Source organism: Talpa occidentalis, unplaced genomic scaffold, assembly GCF_014898055.3.
Source record: "Talpa occidentalis isolate TD23 unplaced genomic scaffold, MPIMG_talOcc4v2.1 talOcc4.7, whole genome shotgun sequence".
Classification (NCBI taxonomy): Eukaryota; Metazoa; Chordata; class Mammalia; order Eulipotyphla; family Talpidae; genus Talpa; species Talpa occidentalis.
The window spans coordinates 133,196,020-133,219,245 of NW_023605083.1; the positions used below are offsets into that span (position 1 = coordinate 133,196,020).

General features: G+C 54.7%; 1 protein-coding gene across 5 annotated transcripts in view; it reads right to left on the minus strand.

The window, feature by feature from the left end:
- RNF157 (ring finger protein 157) overlaps positions 1 to 23,226 on the minus strand; it is a 66,049-nt gene that overhangs the window by 33,609 nt on the left and 9,214 nt on the right. For all 5 annotated transcript variants that reach the window (XM_054688775.1, XM_054688771.1, XM_054688772.1 and 2 more), the window contains exon 2: positions 12,895 to 13,013. In XM_054688775.1, the coding sequence (XP_054544750.1) occupies positions 12,895 to 13,013 (119 nt within the window). The remainder of the gene's footprint in view (positions 1 to 12,894; positions 13,014 to 23,226) is intronic.

A 23,226-nucleotide genomic window follows, 5' to 3' on the forward strand; every position in this document is an offset into this window, starting at 1 on the left:
CCCAAAACAGGGGCCTCAGGTAAGACTCTCTTCCCTTGGAGTCAAAATCCCTTGCGGTGAATCCAGCCAGGCCTCATCCAGTGTGGTGGGGGCAGGAGGCCGACCCACCTCGCACGCTGCTGGAATTTAACCCCTAGGAACAGCATGCCCCTCGAGGACAAATAAATTCTTACCACCAGGACTGAAAGGCTCTTGGAGATTCTCAGTCTATGATTAGCAGGGATATGGGAGACACCATCTAAGGAAAAATGCAAGTTGAGCAAGTCCTCCCCAAGGCCATGGTGGCCCCAGAGGGCTGACGGACATGGCTTCTGCCCCCACCCCATCCGAGACAACTCTGAGGCACAGGAGAGGGCTCAGGGCTGAGAGGCCCCCCCTGCCCTGCCGGTGCTGCTGGGGAGCCGGTGACCCTCCTGCCCACCCTGGCACGCACAGTCTAGAGCTGCGAGAGCTGCTCCCGGAGTGGGAGCGAAGGTTGCGGCGCCGGTTCCACCCTCCTGCGCCACCCTGGCACGCTCATTCTCTCGCCCTCCCGCTCTTCTGACTGAGTGCATGTGCATCCAAAGCCAGGGGCTCCCTGGGTGAGGGGGAGTCCGGGCCTCAGACAGGGCCTGTGAGTCACTCTTTCCAAGACACTGTTGTTTTAATCAGGTGAATCCTCACTTAAGTGCCTGGATGGGTACTTGGACTTTCAGCAAACGACCTGTAGCGAAAGCAGGTCCTCCATCATTGTCCTTTTATCTTTTTTTTTTTTTTCAAGAAGATTTATTTATTTATTTATTTTTATTTGTACAAGCACTGGGTACAGTCAGAAGCGCGGGAGGGTGAGAGAATTCACCAGAGCCAGAGCGGGGAGCAGAGCAGGCAGAAGGACCGAAGGACACTGCTGAGGGGAGCGGCGGGCGGCAGGAGAGGTCTGCGCGCCATGTGGGACCCTCCTCCAGTGGCCGGGGAGCAGCCGGGGATGGAACCGGCACTGCATAGGCTGCGGGCAGCTTTACAACCCAGCACTCAACCGCTGCGCCACCGGAGAGGCCCTCTTTTATCTTTTTGTTCAAGGTTGGCTGGGAATGTTTTTCCCCTTTCTCATCAAGCTCATAAAGAAACAATGTGGGGCCTCCCTGGTGATGCAAGGGGTTAAGCCCCACACTATGAAGCGATCTGCAGCCTCTCCAGCACTAGTTCGATCCCCAGCCAGCCAGGGAGCAACCCACATGACGCAGCAGACCTCTCCTGTCTCGCCCACTGCTCCCCTCAGCAGTGTACTTAGGTCAATCTGCCTGTTCTGTTCCCCACTCTCTCTCTGGTGAATCCTCTCAGCCTCTGCATCTCTGGCCTGTACCCCAGCTCTTGTATGCATAAATAAATAAATCTTTAAAAAAAAAAGAAAAAAGAAACAATGTGGAACAAAAGGATGTTATCTGAGGGCCTGCTTTAAATCCAAATGTAGGGCCTCCCTGGTGGCACAGGCGGTTGAGCGCCGCACTGTGAAGCCGTCCGCAGTCTCTGCAGTGCGGGTTCGATCCCGGCTAGCTGGTGAGAATCCCATATGGTGCGGCAGACCTCTCCTGCCTCACCCGCAGCTTCCCTCAGCAGTGTGTTTCGTCAGTCTGCCTGTTCTGTTCCCCGCTCTGTCTCTGGTGAATCCTCTCACTCTCCTGCACATCTGGCCTGTACCCTGGTTCTTGTATAAATAAATAAATCTTAAATAAATAAATAAATCCAGATGTAACTGGCATTCAGTAACACGCCCTGCCGGGTGCCCAGTTCTGCGAATGTTGGCACACACATGGCCTCGTCAGCCCCAGGCACTCCTCCACTCCTTCAAGCCCTTCCTCCACCACTGGTCCCAGCGGCCATCAATCTGCTCTTATCCCTGCCATCTGCCCTTGCCAGAATGACAAGCCACATTCCCTGCATAGGACAGCCAGGGCCTCACTTGCCTGGCACAACCCACCATGCGTTCAGCTGCCCCTGAGCCTCTCAGGGGCCCAGTAGGCAGTGGGCAGAGCAGTAAGACTCACTACAGCTTGAGAGGCCCCTGCCCGTCCCTCCAGCTCCGGAGGGCAGGGGCGGCCCTTGTGCCTCCAAAGACAAAGGCCTCTGACTTTACTCATCCCTCTGTGACCCTCGTGGCTCCCTCCTTCAGGAACGTGTAGGACCAGACACAACTCCATCTCCTTCCAGTTTAGATGAATATTTAGTATTAAAAGAAAATGTTGGGCCTCCCCGGTGGCGCAGCGGTTGAGCGCTGGGTTGCGAAGCTGCCCGCGGCCTCTGCGGCGCTGGTTCTATCCCCGGCTGCTCCCCGGCCACCAGAGGAGGGTCCCGCATGGCGCGCAGACCTCTCCTGCCGCCCGCTGCTCCCCTCAGCAGTGTACTTCGGTCCTTCTGCCTGCTCTGCTCCCCGCTCTGGCTCTGGTGGGTTCTCTCACCCTCCCGCGCTTCTGACTGTACCCAGTGCTTGTATAAACAAAACAAACAAATAAAGAAAGAAAGAAAGAAAAACATGCCTCTATAAAAATATATATATATATAAATCTTAAAAAAAAAAAAGAAAATGTTAAGTTCCTGGGGCTGAACTGAGTGTAGAATAATAAGAAAATTCTATCAAGCTTGCATTTCAATAGCATGCTCTTCCTCCTGCTGCCAGACCTGGCCGTATCACACACTGAGTCATTTCAAGCAAAGCAAAATACTGAGATTTCGCTGGATTTTCTAAGAATCACCCGAGAGCTTCCTGCAGGTCAGCACAACAGGAATGCGCAAAGGACATGGACGTGCAAGAAAGGGAGGCCGAGGGTCCGTGCGCCCAGAGCGAGGGAGCGACAGAACTTTCTAGCAAGAGACAAGACCACGAACAGGGATTGTTGTGAAAAGTCTTTTCATTTTGCTGAAAGCCTAAACCAGAATGCATGTTCGTTCTCTTTCCACTCAAGGTAATCAACTGTTTCTGCGGTTGTCTGGTATCTTATGTGAGCCACCTCGGGTTAGTTATCAGTGCTGAGGCCCCTGGAACATCATGGACGAGACTACGCAGGTACCTCTGCTCCCTCTGACTTCCTGCCCAGCAGGGTAAAGGGACTGAAAAGAGAAGAAACCATCAAACCACGAGCACAGGGTGAATGGGAGAGGAAATGACAGATGGCCAGGAGCGGGGGTGGGTGGGCCCTGACTCCACCAGTGGAAACTGATTTCCGAGAACAAAAAAGGCTGCAATCCCAAATGACTGAAATGCATTCGTGCCACAGCACCCCAGAAAGGCCCAGCAGATCCCCCTAAAAGTGGGGCACCTGAGGCTGGAGGGAAGAGCCTGGAGGTGAGTGCAAAGCCATGAGGCAGCTTGGCCTTTTCTGTCTTGGGGCCCCAGGAGCCTTTCGGGCAGGGCTGCGCCATATGGGCCTTCGGGCCTGGTCAGCATCAGCTGAGGGTCAGTGTCCACTGCTGCAATCAACCAACCAGTGACTTGTGCAAGGAGGGCGGGGCGGCACTCAACGTGGGCAAAGCCTAAAAATTATTAGCGAAAACTGTCTTTTCAACTAGAACAAAGACCAAATGGAGGTGACATCAGAGAAAAAGAAACTATCTCCTCCTCCTCTACTTCCTTCCTCTAGTGGTTTAAAATCCACATTGATTTTGAAATTCTTATGTGGAAAAGGTAACCCGCTCAGGCATCAGCTCCCCAACACAGTTCCCGCTGTGCTGTCATCCCAGCAAAGCGCCTCCTTTCTCTCATAATTTTAGGTCACACTGCAACCCCTTTCTAGAGCTTTGAGCCATAAAATTGTGCCCTGAAGCCTACACACCAGACTGACAGAACTCGATCTCTGTTCTGCATCTCATAGCAGAGCAGTGCCATGAACAGCAGCGTCCACCCACCAACCTCAGCCAACGCGGCCTCCTTAGCTAAGGGAGGATCAAATTCAGTTGATGCTTTTTGTATTTAAAACAAAACAAAACAAAAACAACCTAGGCAGTAATTTCAAACTATCTTCCCCAAGATACTTACTAGTAGCCAAAGGAAAGAGGGCAGCTCTGCCCTGAGAAAGCCATGTGGATACCATCTCACTGCAGCCGCTGTTGGCGGTGGGCAGGGCTGGGCACACAGGGGGCATCTGAGGGGCTGGCAACAGCCCGTACGAGGGCGTTTGTTTACAGTGTCTTTAAAATGTAGGCATATGGTTTATACATTTATAAATATTTTGCCATTTACAATCAAGAAAGGAAAAAGGGGAAAAACAATAGAAAGTAAACAAACCCTCCTCAAAAGGCCGCTGGCTTTCCAAAGTTGTCTTTTTGATGTAGTGAACTTTACATATGCTGTGAAGTTCCCTTGTTTATACTTTTTTCTGCACACCAAAAAAAAAAAAAATCTATCCCCCTCTTTGTGAAAAAGTAATTACTCTTAATGCTAACTCTGGAATCGAGGGAGCGCTGAAGCCGACTCTGGGTAGAGCCACCGTCTGGCACACACTCTCGGGATCTGGAGGTGTGGCTGGTGCCGGCTTGACACCGCTAAGGCCTGCGTTTACCTAGTCAGTGTTATTCACTAAGTGGCAGAAGCAACTTTCCCTAGTGGAAGGTATTCAAAGTCACTTCTTCATCTTTATTAAGACTAAAAATAACATTGATGCAGTGGGTTTTTTGTAAGAACATAAAAACAAGCCAAATTTAAAAATGGAAGGCTCACAATAACTTCATTTGCATGGTTTTCTAAAACTGAGTAGTCATTTCTTTCCTAACACTGGTGTATCCGGAAGCCTCACCACCTGACCTGGACCCCACGCTCACGACAGTCAGCACTATTCACAGCCACCAAGAGCTGGGAGCAGCCCAATTGCCCCCTGGGGGTGAGTGACCCTTCAAAGTGGGGTCTAGAAGGAGCCACGGCCACTCAGTAGAGAAGAAAAGTCTTGTTGGGAACAGGGAAGGCCACATGCAAACACAACTAGAGCCATACTTCACTCCATGCCCAGAAGATAATTCAAAGCAGAACAAAGGTCTGGAGAGAGGAAGCGAAACCATGAAATACTTGAAAGGAAACAGGACACTCTATGGGACATCTGCCGCAGAGAGGGTTTGGAGAACTCCACTCTGACAGCAAGGGAAACAAAAGCAAAAGTAAGCAAGTGGGACCACATCAAGCTGACAAGCTTTTGTGTCTCAAAAGAAACCATCACAAAAAAAACAAACGGGGAGAAGATATTTGCACATCACACATCTGACAAGGCGCTTGTTTCCAAAATATATAAAGCGCTTATACAATCCCAAAAGAAAAAAGAGACAACCCTATCACAACATGGGCAAAACACCTAAATCGACATCTTTCTAAAAAAGACATTGAGAAGGCCTACAGACATAAGAAGAATTGTTCAACATCACTTATTATAAAAAAAAAATGCAAATCAAAGTAAGAGATAGCACCTCACCCCCTGAGAAAGGTGCACATAAGAAGGGAGACGACAAGGGAAGGTTGGCAAGGATGCGGAGAAGGAGCTCTCAGCCAGCGCTGGTGGGAAAGCAAGCTGGTGCAGCCTCTCTGGAAAACAGTATGGAGATTTCTTAAGAAAATAAAAATGGAAATTCCGTATGACCCAGCAATACCTCTACTAGGTAATTACTTAAAAAACATGAAAACTCCAATAGGAAAAGACTATGTACTGTCCACGTTGCTGAGCCAGGGAACCAACCGAAGTGCCCATCAACAGGTGAACACACAGAAATCATGGAATATACACTCAGTGGAGTATTACGCAGCTGTAAAAAGGATTAAACAGTGTCTTTTGGGGCAAAATGGATGGACCTCAAGATGATTATGTGAAGTGAAATGTCAGAAAAGTGAAAGAGATTGGATAGTTTCACTCATCTGTAGGATATAACAAAGCACAAGCAAAATACAGCAGGAATCAACCTTGGACTTGGCGAAAGAATGTCATGGTTATCAGAGGGAAGTGGGGGAGCGGGGAGGGAGAGGGGCTGAGGGAGGCAGCTAGGGTTGGGCAGTGGTGGTTTGGTGGAGGGTGAGTGGACTGTCTGCATCTATGGAGAGGTAAAAATGGAGCCCATCTGTACAATGGAATATTATTTTGTATTTAAAAAGAGGGACATAATTTTTTAATTGAGTTTTTATTAAATTACTTCTCAGATTGAGGTAATGCCAGTTCACACCACTGCGTGTTTTAAGGGTGCAGGCTCACACCCCCTCACACTTGGTGTGACGTGTGTCACCAGACCATGTCCACTGCGAGGCCCCATTGCCCTCCCCCACCGCTACCCCGCCCCTCCCCGGCATAACCTCAATTTTCTAGTCAGATTTCAAGGGTTTCTCCTGGTTTGGCTTTGTCTGTTCCTCCGCTGGGTTTCTTTGTCTTCCATGCGCGTGAAATCATCTGGTGTTTGTCTATCTCCCTCTGACTGCTCCGGTTTAGCGAAGGACACTCTGATGTGGGCCGCGACAGGGTCGGATCCTGAGGACACAGGTCTGCGGGGCACAGGTGGGTCACAGGGACTCCACCTGCAGGGACACTGAGAGTCACGACCTCAGCCGGAGAGCAGAGGGGTCAGCCGGGGCCGGGAGAGAGGGGCGCGTGCTCTGTGGGCCAGTTTCCATTTTGTGAGATGAAGGCGGTTCTGGGCATGCAGACGGCATGGACCTGCAGGCTGTTCCCACCTGCGCACCGAGCGTCACGATGGAACGTACTATGTGGCAACCAAGAAAACAGTGAGGGGAACAGGGAGGTGGAGCGGCCTCTGGGAGAGCCTCCACGGAGGCAGAGCTGCTACAAGAAAGGCTTTTTAAAAAAATCCTAAAGTAGAACTATGTAGAGCTCTCGGGTCCGGGAAAGGCCTGTTTCCTCCGCCCTCTAAGGAGCTTGGTCTCCTTTTATTCGCGGGTGTTATAAAGCAGCCCACACCCGGGGCACACGGGGTGTCCCCACGCCACCGCACACCGTCCCCACACGCTGGTCCTGCTCCTGTGTCACTCCTCGCGGCCCTCTCCGCCCAGGGCCCCCTCGCGGGCCGCGCCCTTGCTGCCGTTCTCTGGAAAAACCAAATCCATTATTCTATGGACTTCCTTCACTTTCTTCTTCTATGTATTCTCCTAGACCGGCTTCCTTCCTCTCGCAGGAGTAGTTCCTTCTCTATTTTTCAAGAAAATTAAAATGTTTTTCATTTAAAAACAAAAACATGTTTATGGGGAAACTTCCCACAACACAGAAGGAGCAGAGGGTGCGGCGTGAGTGTGTGTTCATCTGCGTGGGCACAGCAGGCCCGCTCTGTCTGGGGCTGCCTCCCGGCCCACTGCAGACGCACGCTCGTTCCCAACAACTGCCCGGGCGGGAGAGCCTCGCTCCTGCAGCCCTGCCCAGGCGGGAGAGCCGCACGTCTGTGTCAGTGAATTCCTGCTGTGAGCTGGGGGCCGAGGGGCACGCGGAGCATGCCATCCCTTCACACAGCGATCCGGGGAAGAGAAGTGTCTGGGCGAAGGGCACGCGCAGCTCAGAACCACAGACACTGCCAGACTGATGCGCGAAACGGTTTCCGCACGACTCTGAAGGAAGAGAACATGCAAAAAGGACAAAAACAAAACCGAAAAAACAATGTGAGGGCCTCCCCGGTGGTGCGGCGGTTGAGCGCTGGGATGCGAAGCTGCCAGCAGCCTCTGCAGCGCCGGTTCGATCCCCGGCTGCTCCCCAGCCACCGGGCGAGGGTCCCACATGGCGCGCAGACCTCTCCTGCCGCCCGCGGCTCCCCTCAGCAGTGTCCTTCGGTCCTTCTGCCTGCTCTGCTCCCCGCTCTGGCTCTGGTGAATTCTCTCACCCTCCCGCGCTTCCCAGTGCTTGTATAAATAAATAAATAAATCTTTAAAAAAAAAAAAACAAAAAACAATGTGAGCCTCAGTTGTGACCCCCACCCCTGGACATGCAGCGGCCCTAGACCTCCCCTCCTCAGGCTGACGGGAGATGGGGCATGGGGGAGGTCATAGGGTTAGATGAGGTAATTTGGGTGAGTCCCTCAGGTGGGGTCCCTCAGAGGAGCAAGAGTGATCACTCTCCAGGCCAGGACGAGCCGAGGGTAGCGGTGTCGGCAAGTCAGGAGGGGCCTCCCCAGGCACCGAGTCTGCCGCCGGGCCTGGACTCCAGACGGGGAGACACCACTGCCTGCGGCTGAGGGCCTGGCCTGTGTGTTCGCTGCGGAGCCTGAGCAGGTGAAGGCAGTTTCTGAGGCGCGGGCAGCGCTGGCCCCGAGGCTGCCTGCCCCTTGCTGGGAGGCCAGGCCACACACGGCCCGCAGGCTCGTCTGGGGGGCCGCCTGCCCCTCCGGGGATCCGCCTGCGAGATTCTCTCCCTCGACTCGCACGGCCCCCCTCCCAGCCCAGGCCCACATGTTCGCCTGCCGAAGCTCCAGGCCAGCTCAGCATGTTGCGTTTTCTCACCTAACGTAAACTACGTCAGGACTGGTCTCCTGTCTCTTCCCCTGACTCACTCCACACCGGTAGGTGTTTGAAGAGTTAACTTTACCACCATAATAGTTGTCGTCTTTTGAATCTTTAAAGTATTTCTGCAAGAGAAGTATTTTTCGCACGTTCACCATCGTGTCTGACCGACTGATGGGTGTGTTCACAGATGGTGAAGCAGGCTCCAGGGCAGCCAACACTTGCCCAACACCACAAACCAATCCGGGCAAAGCTGCCCGGCCCTGACCCCTCTGCTGCTGTCCACAGAGACGTGAACTCAGCAGTGTTCACGGCCCCTCAGACAGGCCCAACTGTCACCCCGGCCTCCCCTCCCGACAGCCCTCAGGATGAGCCACTGCAGGCTGGGGAGCCCGGGGTGCACCTTGGTGCCTCCTCCTGTAGCCGTGAGTCTGCCTTCAGTGGCTGGATGCCCCCAGAGGACCCTGCCTGCCCCTCTGGTTCCTGTTCCCTCAGGTGGCAGAGGGCTCTGGCTGGTCTCCCCAAGGAAGGTAGCACAGTTCAGCCGGGGCGGGGGGAGCCATGGGCCACCTGCTCCCCTCACCCCAAACCTCATGCAGGCTCCTCAGGCTGGCCCAAGTCTCTCCCACTTTTGCTGGCAGAACGTATGACTCACAAACGTCCCGTGAGGGGGGAACGGCACCATGGCTGGCCCTGAGCTCTGTGTGCACAAGACTCTACCTCACAGACGGAAATACCACGAGTGCCTTTCTAGAACTCTCTCTCCTCCAGGCCTGTGAATAACAGGATTCCACATATAGAAACCACACTGAAGCAGAACCGCGGGGCTCACATCTCTGGGGAGGAGTAGTGGCAAGCCATGGGCCCCTGGGCTGCAGGGCCGCTGTCACTGGGCTCAAGCCCGCGACGGAAAGAGCCAGTGGCGGGTCACCTGCCCAGCCTCACGGGACGGGACCAAGACCTGACAATGCCTTCCCTCCAAGGGGAGAGGACTGGCATCGGGTGGAGTCCAGGTATAGCCCATCCTCTGAAAGTCCCAAGGTCCTTGGAACAACTTAAGTTGCTCAAAAAAGGAGCAAAGCTCAGCATCAGCTCTCCCTGGCCAGGAAGGGGAGCAGTTCTCTATCGTTCCTCCTTGCTGATTCAGCACGCAATGGCCTTAGCCCTGCCCACAGACAGGAGCAGAAGAGCTTCAGATCCTTTCACTTTTAGGAGAGACTTAAAAATCGGTGCTGGGCCTCCCCAGTGGCACAGCGAGTTGAGTGCAGCGCTGTGAAGCTGTCCGCAGCCTCTGCAGTGCAGTTTCAATCCCAGCTGGCCGGGGAGATTCCCACATGGCGCGGCAGACCTCTCCTGTTGCGCCTGCTGCTCCCCTCAGCAGTGCTTCCATCCGTCCGCCTGTTCTGCTCCCTGCTCTGTCTCTGGTGATTTCTCTCACCCTCCCAGGCCTCTGGCCTGTACCCCCATTCTTGTATAAATAAATAAATCTTTAAAAACAACAACAACAAAACTAGTGTCTACTCTCTCTACCTAGAACTCCCGGTGTCTGCAGAAATATACAAGCTGCAAGATCAGCACAGGCAGTTTACCTGGCCCCTGCCCCACCTGGTGGGCCCATGGCAACCTGCCCAACCTAACACTGAACCCCCCGCCTGACAGTGGTCACTCGCGAGCTGAGCCGAGTGAGAGCCTGGCAGAGTTCAGAGCGTAACAGCAAAGATGCAAATAAAACTTGATTCCAGCCTCTCTTTAAGCATCATTTACAGATACATACAATCTAGTCTTTTAAATCTGACTCTGAAGACTTGCTAGTAAACTTGGCTTCGAAGGACCAAGTTTACCCGGCTGGCAGCAGGCCCCTGGGCACCAACTTAGGCCAGTGACACCAGGGAGTCTGATCATTCAGAGAGGGCAGGAGAAACCGCAAGTCCCAGCAGCCAGGAAGTCGACGGCATCGCTATTTCATACAACGTATTTCAACGCGCCTCGCCCCGTCTCCACTCTCTGGGGAAAAGGGATCTGCTCGCCCCAGAGCTCTTTTTAAAAGGCTGTTCCCTTCCTCTGCCACCTGATGCCCAGACTGTCACCCGAGCCGGCGCCGCGTCCCTGGGGAGTCGAGGCTCCGTGGGCCGAGCGTCAAGTCAGCCTTCATCACTGGCCTGCCCCAAACAGGCACCGTGGGCAGTGGCGGCCACGGCCAGAGCTCAGGCCGGCGATGGAATTACACACCGAGAGAAGCCTCGGAGCCCCTGCGGGGGACGCATCACCACCACGGTCACCTCCGGATCCCTGTGCACGGCTCACACGCTGCACCGGGTGACCCGCCCAGACAGGCCCACGGTGGGGGCATGGGACCCTGAGCTGGCAGCGGGGAGGGAGGCCGGGTCCCGCAGCTGCACCACCAGGTTCAAACCCCGAGTCAGTCACACAGGAGCCTTTGCTTCAACTCCTGGCCTTGGTCTGCTCACCTGTCGAGGAAAACCAGCCCCAGGGCCCGAGGCCAGTGAGCCAAGTCAGGGGGCCAGGAGGGAGGGAGGGGGCACCCCCGCTGGTCCTGGCACCGCACCACCTGCTTGAAGTCGCCCTGGTTTGCTCTTGGACATGGGGAGACTATATCTTCTGAGAACCTCCGCGCCGTTGAGTGTGCTTGGTGCCCACGACCCGCAAACAGTGACCCCAAGTCCAAGGCTGATGTTCCTTTGGGGAAAGGCCTCCCACTCGAGGTCAAGGCCTCAGGAAGAGCTTGGGAGCTTGCAGGCCGGGAGAAACGTAAACAAGGCAATTAAACCTGGGAAGCCCGCCCCGTCAGAGAGCGCTCCCATGAGCCCGGAGAGGCCGTTCTCGGCTTTAAAAGCATCTTTCTGGCCTAAAGAGGCAAAAACATTGAAAACATCTAAACTATAGTGGCTGTCACGGAGGAGAGAGAGAGAGAGGAGACGGGACGGTGGCAAGTCCCTGCCAGGAGGGCTGATTCCACCGCAAGCTGCTGCGGGAGGGAAACGTGGCTCTGGGAGGAAAGAAGGTCTTTCTGCTCCCGCTGCCGAGGAGCAGCAGCCAGATGAGAGGCGGACACTGGCCGATGAGCTGGGATCTGCACCGTGAAGGGTTAAGGACCTGGCGTTTTGAAAAGAGCTGCTGGACTCAGAAGCAGAACTCACTCCAGACAGGAGGAGGAAACCAACAACAAAATACCATTTTTAAATTCAAGCTCAGAATGGAAGACAGTCACCAGGCTCATCTTCCTTCAAAATAAAAAAACAAACAAGTATGACTCCAGGTCCTTTATCTGCCTACAATCTTAACTATCCCCCCTAACCTACATGAGTCAAAAACCTCTGGAGGGGGGCGGCCCGCCTGCCTTTCCGCCTTGTTTTGCCATCAGGAAACGCCCTCTGACCCGGCTTCCGGGTTTGCGCCAGGGAGGCGCCGACCCCCTCCCAGCACAGCGCCTGGCACTCGGTGTCACGATCCGAGACCCAGGAGGCCTCCTGGGCCGGCACTCTGGGCGGGCTCCTGGCAAGGCCCTCGCCCCTCAGCCTCGATTCAGGGCCGGCCCCACGCTGCCCCTCAACACCAGCACGGCTCGCCCCTCCTTTTCTCCTCTGCGGGCTCTGCCCCTGCCGCCATCTCCCCTCCACGCGTCCTGGTCCTCCGTTCTGTCTGCTCCACTCACCTGGGAGCTTCTGGAGGCAGGCAGGAGACCTCGAAGCCAAGAGAAGCCGTGGAAAGGCCACTGACCGCGGCCAGGCAGATCTAGTTATGTGACGCTGGGAAATGTTTGCACAAAGCACTCAGAACGGCGCCCGGGACGCGTGCCATGTGGGAATGCACCTGCAGGGACTGCCCTGTGGCCTCAGCGCCCTCACTTACAAATTGGACTAACAATAAACCCTCTGTCAGGCGTCTGCATGGAGACCAGAATAACTGAAAATTCTCTAGGACCTTCCTTAGCGCACAGCAGTCCCCCCAGCCGCCTGGCCGATACCGCCACAGAGTCTCAGGCTGGGGGCAGAGAAGTTCCAGAAGAATCTAAGGAACGAGCTGAATGAACCGAGACAGAGTCGGCTATCTGCTCCGCTCCAAGGACACTTTCCAGTCATCATTCAACTGATCTTGTTATGGGCTTGTCACTCCCAGCAGGCTTTGCTCTAGATGCTGGGATGCAGCAGCCACACAGTCTTTGCCCTGGGAAATTGCACTGTGAAGGGGAAGGCGGACGATAAACAGAGGAAGAGAGGAAGAAATAAAAGCTTCTGTGTGGGAGGTGACAGCGTGCAGGCTGGAGAGGGCAGGCAGGGCCCCCTTTCCTGAGCCTTCCTGTGGGCAGCTCCACCAAAGGGGCGCCGCCAGGCTCCCGGGGCCCTCTCAACTCAGCTCCGACACCGCTGAACCAGCGGCAACAATCTCATTTTCCTAGGACTGTCTGAAGGGGCTGCGCCGCCCACTGGGAACCATACCGTCACTGGCCTGCTCCCCAGGAAGTTCAGGTCGCTGTTCTCTCCAAACAGGTACCCTTCGGGGTGCGTGGAGTCAAACTTCTCTCCTCCCATAATGAAGTGGCTGGCAAAATAGCTGCCTAGAGAAGGAGACAGAAAAATCACACAAATTAACCCAAGTCAGGAGACGACGCTAAGCAGCGCCAGCCGTTCCAACAACCCAGCACGTCCTCCCCCAGGCCGTTGGCTTCTCTTGACTCCGGACAACGGCGCGGAATAGGCAGAATCACCGCGGGGACACCCAGGCCCCCAGACGTGAGCTAGACAGCACTTTCCTTTTGACAGTTCTAGTGGGAGCCGGGAGCTGGCCTCCGCTGCACCACCAGCCGCAGGCCCAGGGGTTCCACACGCTTCTGTGCACAGAGATGTGTGTTGTCCCGGTTTGCCCCGAAACTTGAAAGAGTTGGTCTCTGTCCACAGTGTGCTCAGGAATCTGCACTGCAGGTATCAGTGTGCACACACACATGCACATGCCACACGTGTCCACATGCACATGCATGCACACATATGTCTGCACCGGGCACATACATATACACTGGGTGCGCACACATGCATGCACACGCCTTTCTTTGCCTAGATCCTCATCATCCAGCCTACATCCTCACTCAGAAGTCTTAGTACCGCTCAGTGCCACACCCATCACCCTCACTTGGCTCGCAGGAAAACGGGAATGTAAATAACACATGGCGCCTGTGCTCACCACCAGTCCCCGCGGGTCATGGAGTTCAGCAGCACTACCGTTGAGTGCAATGAAAGAGGGGTACACACATGCATGTGCGCGCACACACACACACCCTGTCTCAAATTCACTCGCAGAGCTAGTGGCCAAGGCTGCGGTGTCAGGAGTGGCAGGACTCCTTGCCCCGCCCCCCCCACAGCCAGGAGGCAGGGGCTTGTCCGACCCCCACTAGATGCACCCAGCAGTCAGGGGTCCAACTCCCCGCCTCCGCCTGCAGACCCAGGCACCGAGCCAGCCCGCAATGGTCCCAAAGTCACCAGGGGAGGCTTAGAGGACACCGAGAAGCCCATCGGGGAGACTCCCCACTTGGATGGTTAATCGGATGCCTCTTTACCCAAACATCCGTGATCTCACCCTCAGGGAAGGCAAGGCCGAGCTGGGGCGTCTCAGCTCCCCTATTTCTGGGTTAACTCAGAGAATCCGCAACATGGCAGTGCAAGGTTTATGTGATACGGAGCTGGGGTGAAGACACCCCAAACCAGTTCCCATTATTTTTATTTATTTAAGCATACAGGACCTGGGGTACAGATCAGAGGTGCAGAAGGTGAGAGGATTCATCAGAGACAGAGTGGGGAGCAGAACAGGCAGACGGACTGAAATCCACTGCTGAGGGGAGCAGCGGGCAAGACAGGAGAGGTCTGCACGTCATGTGGGTAGCTCCCTGGGTGGGGATGGAACTCATGCTGCAGTGGCTGGCGACAGCTTGACAGCACTGAGACTTTAATCCCTTCACCACCAGGAAGGTCCCCCAGTTCCCATTCTTGTTGCAGATTTACAGTACACTCGTAAAAATGAGGTCCGGCCCAAGGAAGGAAGACAGGACAGAAAACTCTCCCAGCACAACTGAACCAAACATTCGCTTTTGGGTTTTCCACACAAGGAGCCTTAGTCTAGAGACACAAAATAAGGTGATAAAATCACTCACCACAAAGTGAGGCAAGGCTGTAATTAAACAGCAATCACGGGAACACTGTGTGAGAGTAACAGCCGTGAGGAGCCGCGAGGCTGCCAGCGCCGCAGCACACGGGCCGCTCGGCCGACCAGCGGGCAGTGGTGACTCGTGTCTTGCTCGCTGGCCCCTTCCCTGGGTACACGATCTGCAGAGAGGGGTGCCTGAGCAGCAGCAGCCATCTCAAAGGACTTAAGGCACTCCCTGCTGAAGCGCAGTAAAATATGTTTTCTGCACATCCAAAATGAGCTTTTTATCACACGTTAGGAGAAATGAGAAGCTGAAGATTTTACACGGATGGATGCCCAAACCGTGACTGAGGAGCAGGTGGGGAGAAGCAGGGTGCTCTCTGCAGCTGCACCCGGGGCAGGTGGGGACAGTGACACCCACAGTCAGCCTGGTCCTCAAAAGTGACCTGGGGACTGCTGGGCTCGAGAAGGGGACAGAGATCTACTGGGAATGGCTTTTATTCCTTGCCATCCTACTACCAAACACCAGCAGCGGTGCAGAGCTCGCTGCAGTTCCGCCTTGCAAGTGCAATCAAAAGCGCCAATCCACAAAGATCTAAAATTAGGAGCAATAATTCACAGATGAAAAGTGAGTGATTTTTCATTTCTGTAGTGAATGGGTGTCAGTTCCTTTAAAAAGCTGGTCTCCTCAGTACACACAAAACATAAATCAGTTAAAAGGGAAAAAATAAATTTCAGACAACCACAATTTTGCCTTTTCCTGTCTTGGAAATGGATCCAGCTCATAACTGCCCCACACAGAGCACATCGGCCGCCGCAGCCCCGGTGACTGTCCACTCGCCCAGGTGTCCAGAGGGACCAGTGGGCCAGCTACCACGGCCACCTCAGCAGGCAGCAGCGCCCAACAGGGACACTCACGCTTCCTGGAAAAATGCCTCTGGGCCACTTGTGGATAGTTCACTTTTTAGCATGAACAGCGCTCTAGAATCAGACATGGTGGGGAAAAGAACCTACCAAAGTACTTCTTGGCCTATTTACTAAGGAAAAAAATATATGATGAGCAGATAAGCTGCGAGTTTCCCATTATTACTTAGCTATGATTTCTTAGCCAAGACGTATATTTAGGATTCTTTGTGGACTGTGGGGAGGCACATCTGAGGTCTGGCACAGACAGTTCACACGTCCATCATCTCCACAAAGCTGGGAGACAGGCGGACACGCTACACACACACAGACGCCCCGACACAGACGTCAGACAGGAGGTCTGGGCGGGCGGGAGGGGGGCTGGGGTTGAACAAGCAGAGTCCAGTTTTGCAGGAAGAAAAAAGTCTAGAGGCCTTAACATCACTGAGCTGTAGCCTCAACGGAGGCGAAGATGCTAAGCTCAGCGTCATGTCTTTTTTGCCACAATAAAAGCAAGTATCAAGGGGGGAAATCCACGTGGGAGGACCCAGGATGATAGTCACTGATGTGAGTCCGGTATAAAGGGAGAAAGGCTCCTCTGACCAAAATATCAAACTAATTACACTGAACATCACAGTGCCGTCAGGTTTTCAACAGAAATACGTGCTGTGAAGAAAGAAGACCTCCTGAGCTCGTGCTGGGGAGCCTACGAGAGACTCAACTTCAGACCCAGCACCCTCGCAACCCCTGCCGGGACACACCAGGGCCAGAGGCCAGCGCTGAGGACAAGACAGGACCTTAGCCGGAGCGGGACCGAGTGGTGGCCCCGGGGAGAGGCCTGCAGGGAGTGACCGTTTGGGCTAAGCAAGAAAGTGCAGCTCGGTGGGGAGAGAGCGGGGGGGCACTCGGGGAAGGTGGACCATCTGCCCAGGGAGCCGGCACAGGACGCCACGCCGGGAGACGGCGCGGGTGAGTGAGGGATGGTGGGTTATTCCACTGCGGCTCCTCGCAGGAGACCAACCGCGAGAGAGAGCCCGGCTAGCGAGAAAGAGGAAATACAAGCGACGACCAGGAGCAACGACCCTCCCTTAACTCCAAAATCTACACCCGGGGGCGGGGGGGCAAACAAAATATCCCGCACAGCAGAACACCCTGCGAACCCACAGACGGGCAAATAGGACACGAGCAACGGGCCGGCGTGCCATCACGTCCAGCGGTTGCGCGCGGGAGAGGGGCTGTGACGACGGGCGCTCACCCTGGAATGCTTTAAAAACAAGCCGTGGAGGATAAATCATCCATTTTTTGATAAGATGGTTGCCCACAGGAGAGGGAGGGACAAGGTGGGGGTGCGGGGCTAGACGGTCGATTTCTTCGAGTGTTGTTTTGTATAATGAACACTGGAGTCACAAATATTTCACATAATCATAAAATTAGATTTATGATTAATCATAATCATTTTTATTTTTTTAAAGATTTATTTATTTATGCATATAAGAGCCGGGGTACAGGCCAGAGGTGTGGGGGGTGAGAGGATTCCCCACAGACAGAGTGGGGAACAGGAGGATTGACTGAAATCCACTGCGGAGGGGAGCAGCGGGGAGACGGGAGAGGTCTGCTGCGCCCTGTGGGTAGCTCCCTGGCCGAGGATTGAACTTGTGCTGCAGAGGCTGCGGACAGCTTCATAGGTTGAGTCTTAACCGCTTGCACCACCAGGGAGGCCCCAATTAGAACATTTTTAAAGCAAGCCCTAAAATCCGAAAGTAAAAGGCAACATGAATTCAGGCCAGCACCCACACTGTGATACCCAAGGGCCGTTTCCCACGGAGGGGCCAGGGCCCCCGGGAGGACCCTTTCCAGGTCTGGGGGGCAGCGTCCGGCAGGAGACCGGCATGTCTTGTATCAGAGTACGAGGGGAGAAGCTCCTCTTGCAGACACCCCGGGGATACACGGAGAGGGCGAGACAGAACGAGAACAGAGTTTTGTTCTGAACACTAACACCCTTAATAATGAGTGAACGGTCCATCCCCAAGCCCCCCCACCCCGAAAGACGGCAGAGGGGTGCCCAGCAGGACAGAAGCCCGAGGAGCCAGCCGGACGCACGAGCACACGCGGGCACAGTTTTAAAACCCTAAGGATTTGCAGGAAACCGAAGACCATGATAAGACGGTCTCCCTGCTCGCCCTCCCGATACGCGCACATTCACCCACGCGGAGGAGCCGGAGGGGGCTTTGGGGGCGCGTCCCCTGGCCTTCCCTTCCCCTCGCTGTAATGGGAAGGGCGACCGGGCACCTGACGGCACTGCCAGCCAGACAAAGCCCAGCTCTTGTTTTCTCTCCGGCAAAGGCAAGCGAGAATTGTAAAACAGATCCTTTACTTCTCCAAAGCGTTCTCAGTGGACAGAGCGCTATGCGGCCACCAAGGAACTGTCAATGTTGTGTTCCGGATGTCTGATGGGGGACACGGGCTCCGAAGTCCAAGGCAGAGCCTCTGTCTGAGATAAAATATGCACCCCAAGGAGTCAGACTGAGGCGGACCCGGACTGCCTGCTCAGCGTGGTGTTCTCCAGACCAAAGGCCTCCGGGTCCAGGCGAGCACTTAGGAGCCTGCCCTGTTCTCAACACAGGCGACCCCGCACAACTTTCGAAAACACCAGGCAAAGCCTGGCACTACCCGTAGTGTCTGGAACCCCCCAGACTTTCGAGCAACAAGGCCCTTATGTGTTGCTCAAGGCACAGGCTCCACACTCAGCCCAGATGCCGGGACCTGAGCACCCAGCGCTGTCTGAGATCTCACCTCAAGGACTCTGGATAAAGGTCCACCTCTGGGAACTCGTTCTCACAGATCAGTGACAGAACGCTACGCAGCCGACAATAATATAATTCACAAGGCAAGAGGTACAGGTTGGGGCAGCGCAGGGGTGAGGCTACCCGCCTCTGATGCGTGGGCATCGCAGCCTGTGTGATGGGCGAGATGGCACAGACCAGGAGAGGTCCTGCTGCCACAGGCACATTCACCAGAAGGTGGACCAGGGCTTTGCTCTGGGTGGAGGGACTTCATCCTATTTGTACTGTCATCTTTTAATTTTTTTCCTGTATGGCTTTGGTGGGTTTTGTTTGTTGGTCGGTTCTCTAACAATAAGTGGACGCCTGTTATTTGTACAACCAGAAACAAACCGAAGCTCCTTTCGTTAATAAAATGGGAAGAAGATCTCTTAAAGCTTGGCCTGCCTGGAAAAAATGAACACCTCTGTATAAGAAGGAATCTTTTGAAAACTCGAGATCAAGAAAGAAATGACCTTATTTGACTCTGTGTTTACACAATATATTTTTTTAACCAAGTGGGAGGAAAAAACAACTATTGTAAAATCAATGCCATCACACCAGCACCAATAACAGCTAGCAATCAAATGTCATTTTCTAAGACTGTTGATAAAACAGAAATCAATGAACTTGAGCTTATCAGGATAACTCAAGACCCCACTCTCTCACTCAAAAAAAAAAAAAAAAATCCAGGGAGCCTCCCTGGTCGTGCTAGGGGTTAAGCACCGCACTAGGAAGCAATCCGCAGCCTCTGCAGCACGAGTTTGATCCCCGGCCAGCCAGGGAGCCACCCACATGGAGGAGCAGACCTCTCCTGTCTCACCCGCTGCTCCCCTCAGCAGTGTATTTCAGTGGATCCGCCTGTTCTGCTCCCCACTCTGTCTCCGGTGAATCCTTTCACCTCCTGCACCTCTGGCCTGTACCCCAGCTCTTGTATGCATAAATAAATCTTTAAAAAATGCCGTGTAAAATTAAATACGGGAAAGGAAGGTAGGAATCCTATCGTCCTCACGTCTTTACAAAATCTTCATCCACACGACATTTCAACAACTTTAATCTTTACATCACACCCCCTTTGTGCCCCTCAACGCCAGTGCTTCTGTTATTTGTGTTTTTATTAAATTAACAACAATATTCAAGAAATCCACGCCTTTGACCGAAAAATTCGATACGGACCAGCATGTAATTTTAGACGTGACCTGCTCGACTGCAGGAGACCTGTGGCTTATCGGGGCTCCCTCCACCTCCGCACACACCCGGGACTCGGCTGGGCTTTCTTGCTTTTTTTCCCGCCTCGTGCTGTTCGGCTGCAGCATCTTTCCCGGTGCCTACGCTGGGGCCAACCCCGGTGTTGGAGTGACGCCGGGGTCCTCCCCAACAGCCGCCTCTGAGGTGGGGGGCGCTGGTGTGGGTTCCTCACAGAGGAGGGAACAAGCACACAGAGAGGACGAGCGTAACCCACCCGGGGCCTCTAGCGGGCTACTTTCACTCAGGGGCTACCTGCGCTCCTTGGAGACCCTGAACCCCACTGGGCCCCCACGGAGTGTCCAGATGTCACTGACCACTTCCCTGACTGACGGACATTCCCTGCTCTTCCTATTTATTTTTGTTCCAACTTGACTGTTTCTACATCTAGAATTTGCCCCTGTGGACTCTGTGAGATAAAAGATCTTTTTCGCCAGGAACTTGCATCGCTGCTGGTGGGAGTGCAAACTGGTCCAGCCACTGGGGAAAGTTGGGTGGAGCAGTCCTCGCACTGCTAAACACGGAGCCAGCAATTCCACTCGCAGGGATCTACCCAAAGGACACACAAACACTGATTCAAAAGGACACCTGCACCCCTCCGCTTACTACAGTACTAGTTATAATAGGTAAGACTTGGACACAACCCAAATGCCCAAGAATAGATGGCTGGATCAGGAAGACGTGGCACATATGCAATGCACACTACTCAGCAATCCCAAAAGATAAACTCATGCCATTCGCAGCAACATGGCTGGAGCTAGAAGGCATGGTGCTCAGTGAAATAAGTTAGAAGGAAAAAGAAAAACATCGGATGATTTCACTTATAGCAGGAATATAGGGGAGCCAAATAAGGCATTAGGGAAAAAATAGTAACAATAAAAAAAAAATAAACAGACAACTATAAATCAGAGACACTCTGCAGGGGAGGGGGCGGGAGGGATCAAAGCGGGAGGGCATGTGCATTTACACAAGGGACTCGGCGCGGTGCGCGGGTGAACGGGTGGTGCAAACTCTATGTGGACTACCCTTCCGAAAAGAAAGCAAATATTGTAAAAAAAGAACAATGATGTAAAACACATACAGATAAACTTTTTTTAAAATGGATTTTTTTTAAAGATTTATTTTTATTTATTTCTACAAGCACTGGGTACAGTCAGAAGCGCGGGAGGGTGAAAGAATTCACCAGAGCCAGAGCGGGGAACAGAGCAGGCAGAAGGCCCGAAGCACACTGCTGAGGGGAGCAGCGGGCGGCAGAAGAGGTCTGCGCGCCATGTGGGACCCTCCTCCGGTGGCCGGGATGCAGCCGGGGATCGAACCGGCACTGCAGAGGCTGAGGGCAACTTCGCAACCCAGCGCTCAACCGCTGCGCCACCGGGGAGGCCCTAAACTTTTTTCCCTAAATAGGGAGCTTTACTAAATCATTTATTGAGGGTTCTGCTTCCCCAGTAACTTGACCTGCTACCTCCCCCCAGACCTGCCTCTCCGGAGGCAGCACACCTTGGTCTGCCAGGCCGGGTCCACAGGATGGAGAGCCAGACCCCCCCAGCGGGGCCGGCCCTTGCTCACACCCTCAGCCCCCGCCCCTCCCTTCCTCCTTGGGGGGCTCCCGCAGCCCCCTCTGTCAGAAGTTCCAGCACCTCCCAGCTCCCCTAATCTCCACGCGGCCTCCCCACGCCCAGGCTGGCCTCTGGGCACTTCTTCCACCGCCTCCAGCCGTGACCTCACCGAGGGCCGGGCCATCTTCCTTCCCAGTGGCTCTAGTCCTGCCTCTCCTCCGGCTTCTCACCTGCATCTTCTCGAAACGTGTTTTCTCTTCCACGTAGACACACGCGCCAAGTCCCAGCGGCCCTAACCATCTGCCCCCACCCACCCCCGGCAGCTCCTCCGGCTTCCCAGCAGCGTCCACCGCTGCCCCGAGACTGCTCTCAGGACGCCGACCAGCCAGGGCCTTCCAGACTCTTCTCACTCCTTCACCCCGAGCAGGCTCACTGCGGAGGCTCTTTTCGCCTGCTTCTGGTCGCCCCCGAGGGGTCAGAACGGGGTCCACTTGAGACACAGCTGGATGCCAGCCTGAGGCTGCTCCGCCAGCCGTGGGCCCAGCGCACACTTTTCGCTGGGGAGGCCCGGGGCTCTGGACACAGGCCGGCTTCTCCTTCCAGCCTCCACTCAGCAGTTTTTGTCTCTGTCCCCAGTTTTGTTTCGATCCAATTCTTTAACCACCTGCCGTATCTTGGCCTCTGGGAATCTCGTCCTGGCCTCGCTCATGGAGTAAACTTTCCTTCGGAACGGAGGGGGAATACAGGGCGCTTGAGCTGCAGCGCAGGCATCAGCAGGCCTCTTAGCGAAGGCACCCTCCTGTCTTTGGAATGGGCTCTTTTGGAATAGTGAGCTCCGTGGGGTGGAGAGTGACACCCCAAGGCTGCAGGCCTTGTGCTGGTTGATGGAACCCAAGTTGCTTTGTGCTGTTTGTCTTCTCAGGGGGAAGAGCGAATGGCTGAAGAGTTGGGGGTGCTGAGGGCGGGGAGAGGAAAGCAAGAGAGCCGGAGGCCTGGTGTTGGGGCCCAGGAGCCAGCAAGCTCCGCCGAAGCGTGTGAAGGTAACAGACCGGTCGCCCCTCCGGGTGACTTTCCGCTGTGTAGACGCAGCTCCAGGTGTCCCCACAGACGGTGGAAATCTGTAGTGTGCGTACTCAGTGGGGATGGAATTTGGAGGAGAAATTGAGGCAGGAACTGTGCTGACCCCACTGTGGGGCAAAACGTGAGCTGGGGTTGGGAGCCAAAGCGGCACAACACGAGCCACTCGGGAGTCACCGGCTCCTGGGCTCTGTGGCTGGGGGAGGGGCGGGCTTGTCTAATCCAACACGCTCTGGACATCTGGGACTCGTTCTAAAAGCCTGTCTGCTCCAGATTCCTGATTCTGTCGACGGCGCCTTGGGTCATCCAGGGTAAAAACTGTCATCGTCGCCAAAGCCACAGGAAGGTGCTCTGTGCCCGGCGTCCTCATCCAGCCTCAGCCCAGCGCGGGTTTGGTGACGGTGGGTCAGCCGGCAACAGGCCATGCACAGCGCCACCCTCGAGTCTGGCCCCGACCGCTGACACCACCCTTGGGCCCTCTCAGCTTTGCCTCCAACCCTCCTCCCAAGCTTCACCTCTCACTACCCTCCCAGGTGCACGCTCAGCCCAGTCAACGCACCGACTCCTTGTTCTTGGAACCCATGGGAGCACTGGCCACCTCTAGGCCACGGCCAGCGCGGCTCTCCACCTCGGCTTCCCCAGAGCCCTGCAGCCTTCACAGTCACTTGCCCTCAAGTACCCGCTGTTGGTCTTAGTGGTCAAGACCTTCCTTTATTTGATTCAAGCCCAAGGAGCATCTGGACTAGCTCAGTCTGGGGCGCTGTCCGGCGAGATCTGAGCACATGCACACGGGCTCCGTGGGTTTTGTCTCCATTTCTTCTTTTTTTTTTTAAAGATTTTATTTATTTATACAAGAGCTGGGGTACCGGCCAGAGGCGCGGGAGGGTGAGAGGATTCACCAGAGACAGAGCGGGGAGCAGAACAGGCAGACTGACGAAATACACTGCTGAGGGGAGCAGCAGGCGAGACAGGAGAGGTCTGCTGTGCCATGTGGGAATCTCCCTGGCCGGCTGGGAATCGAACCAGCGCTGCAAGG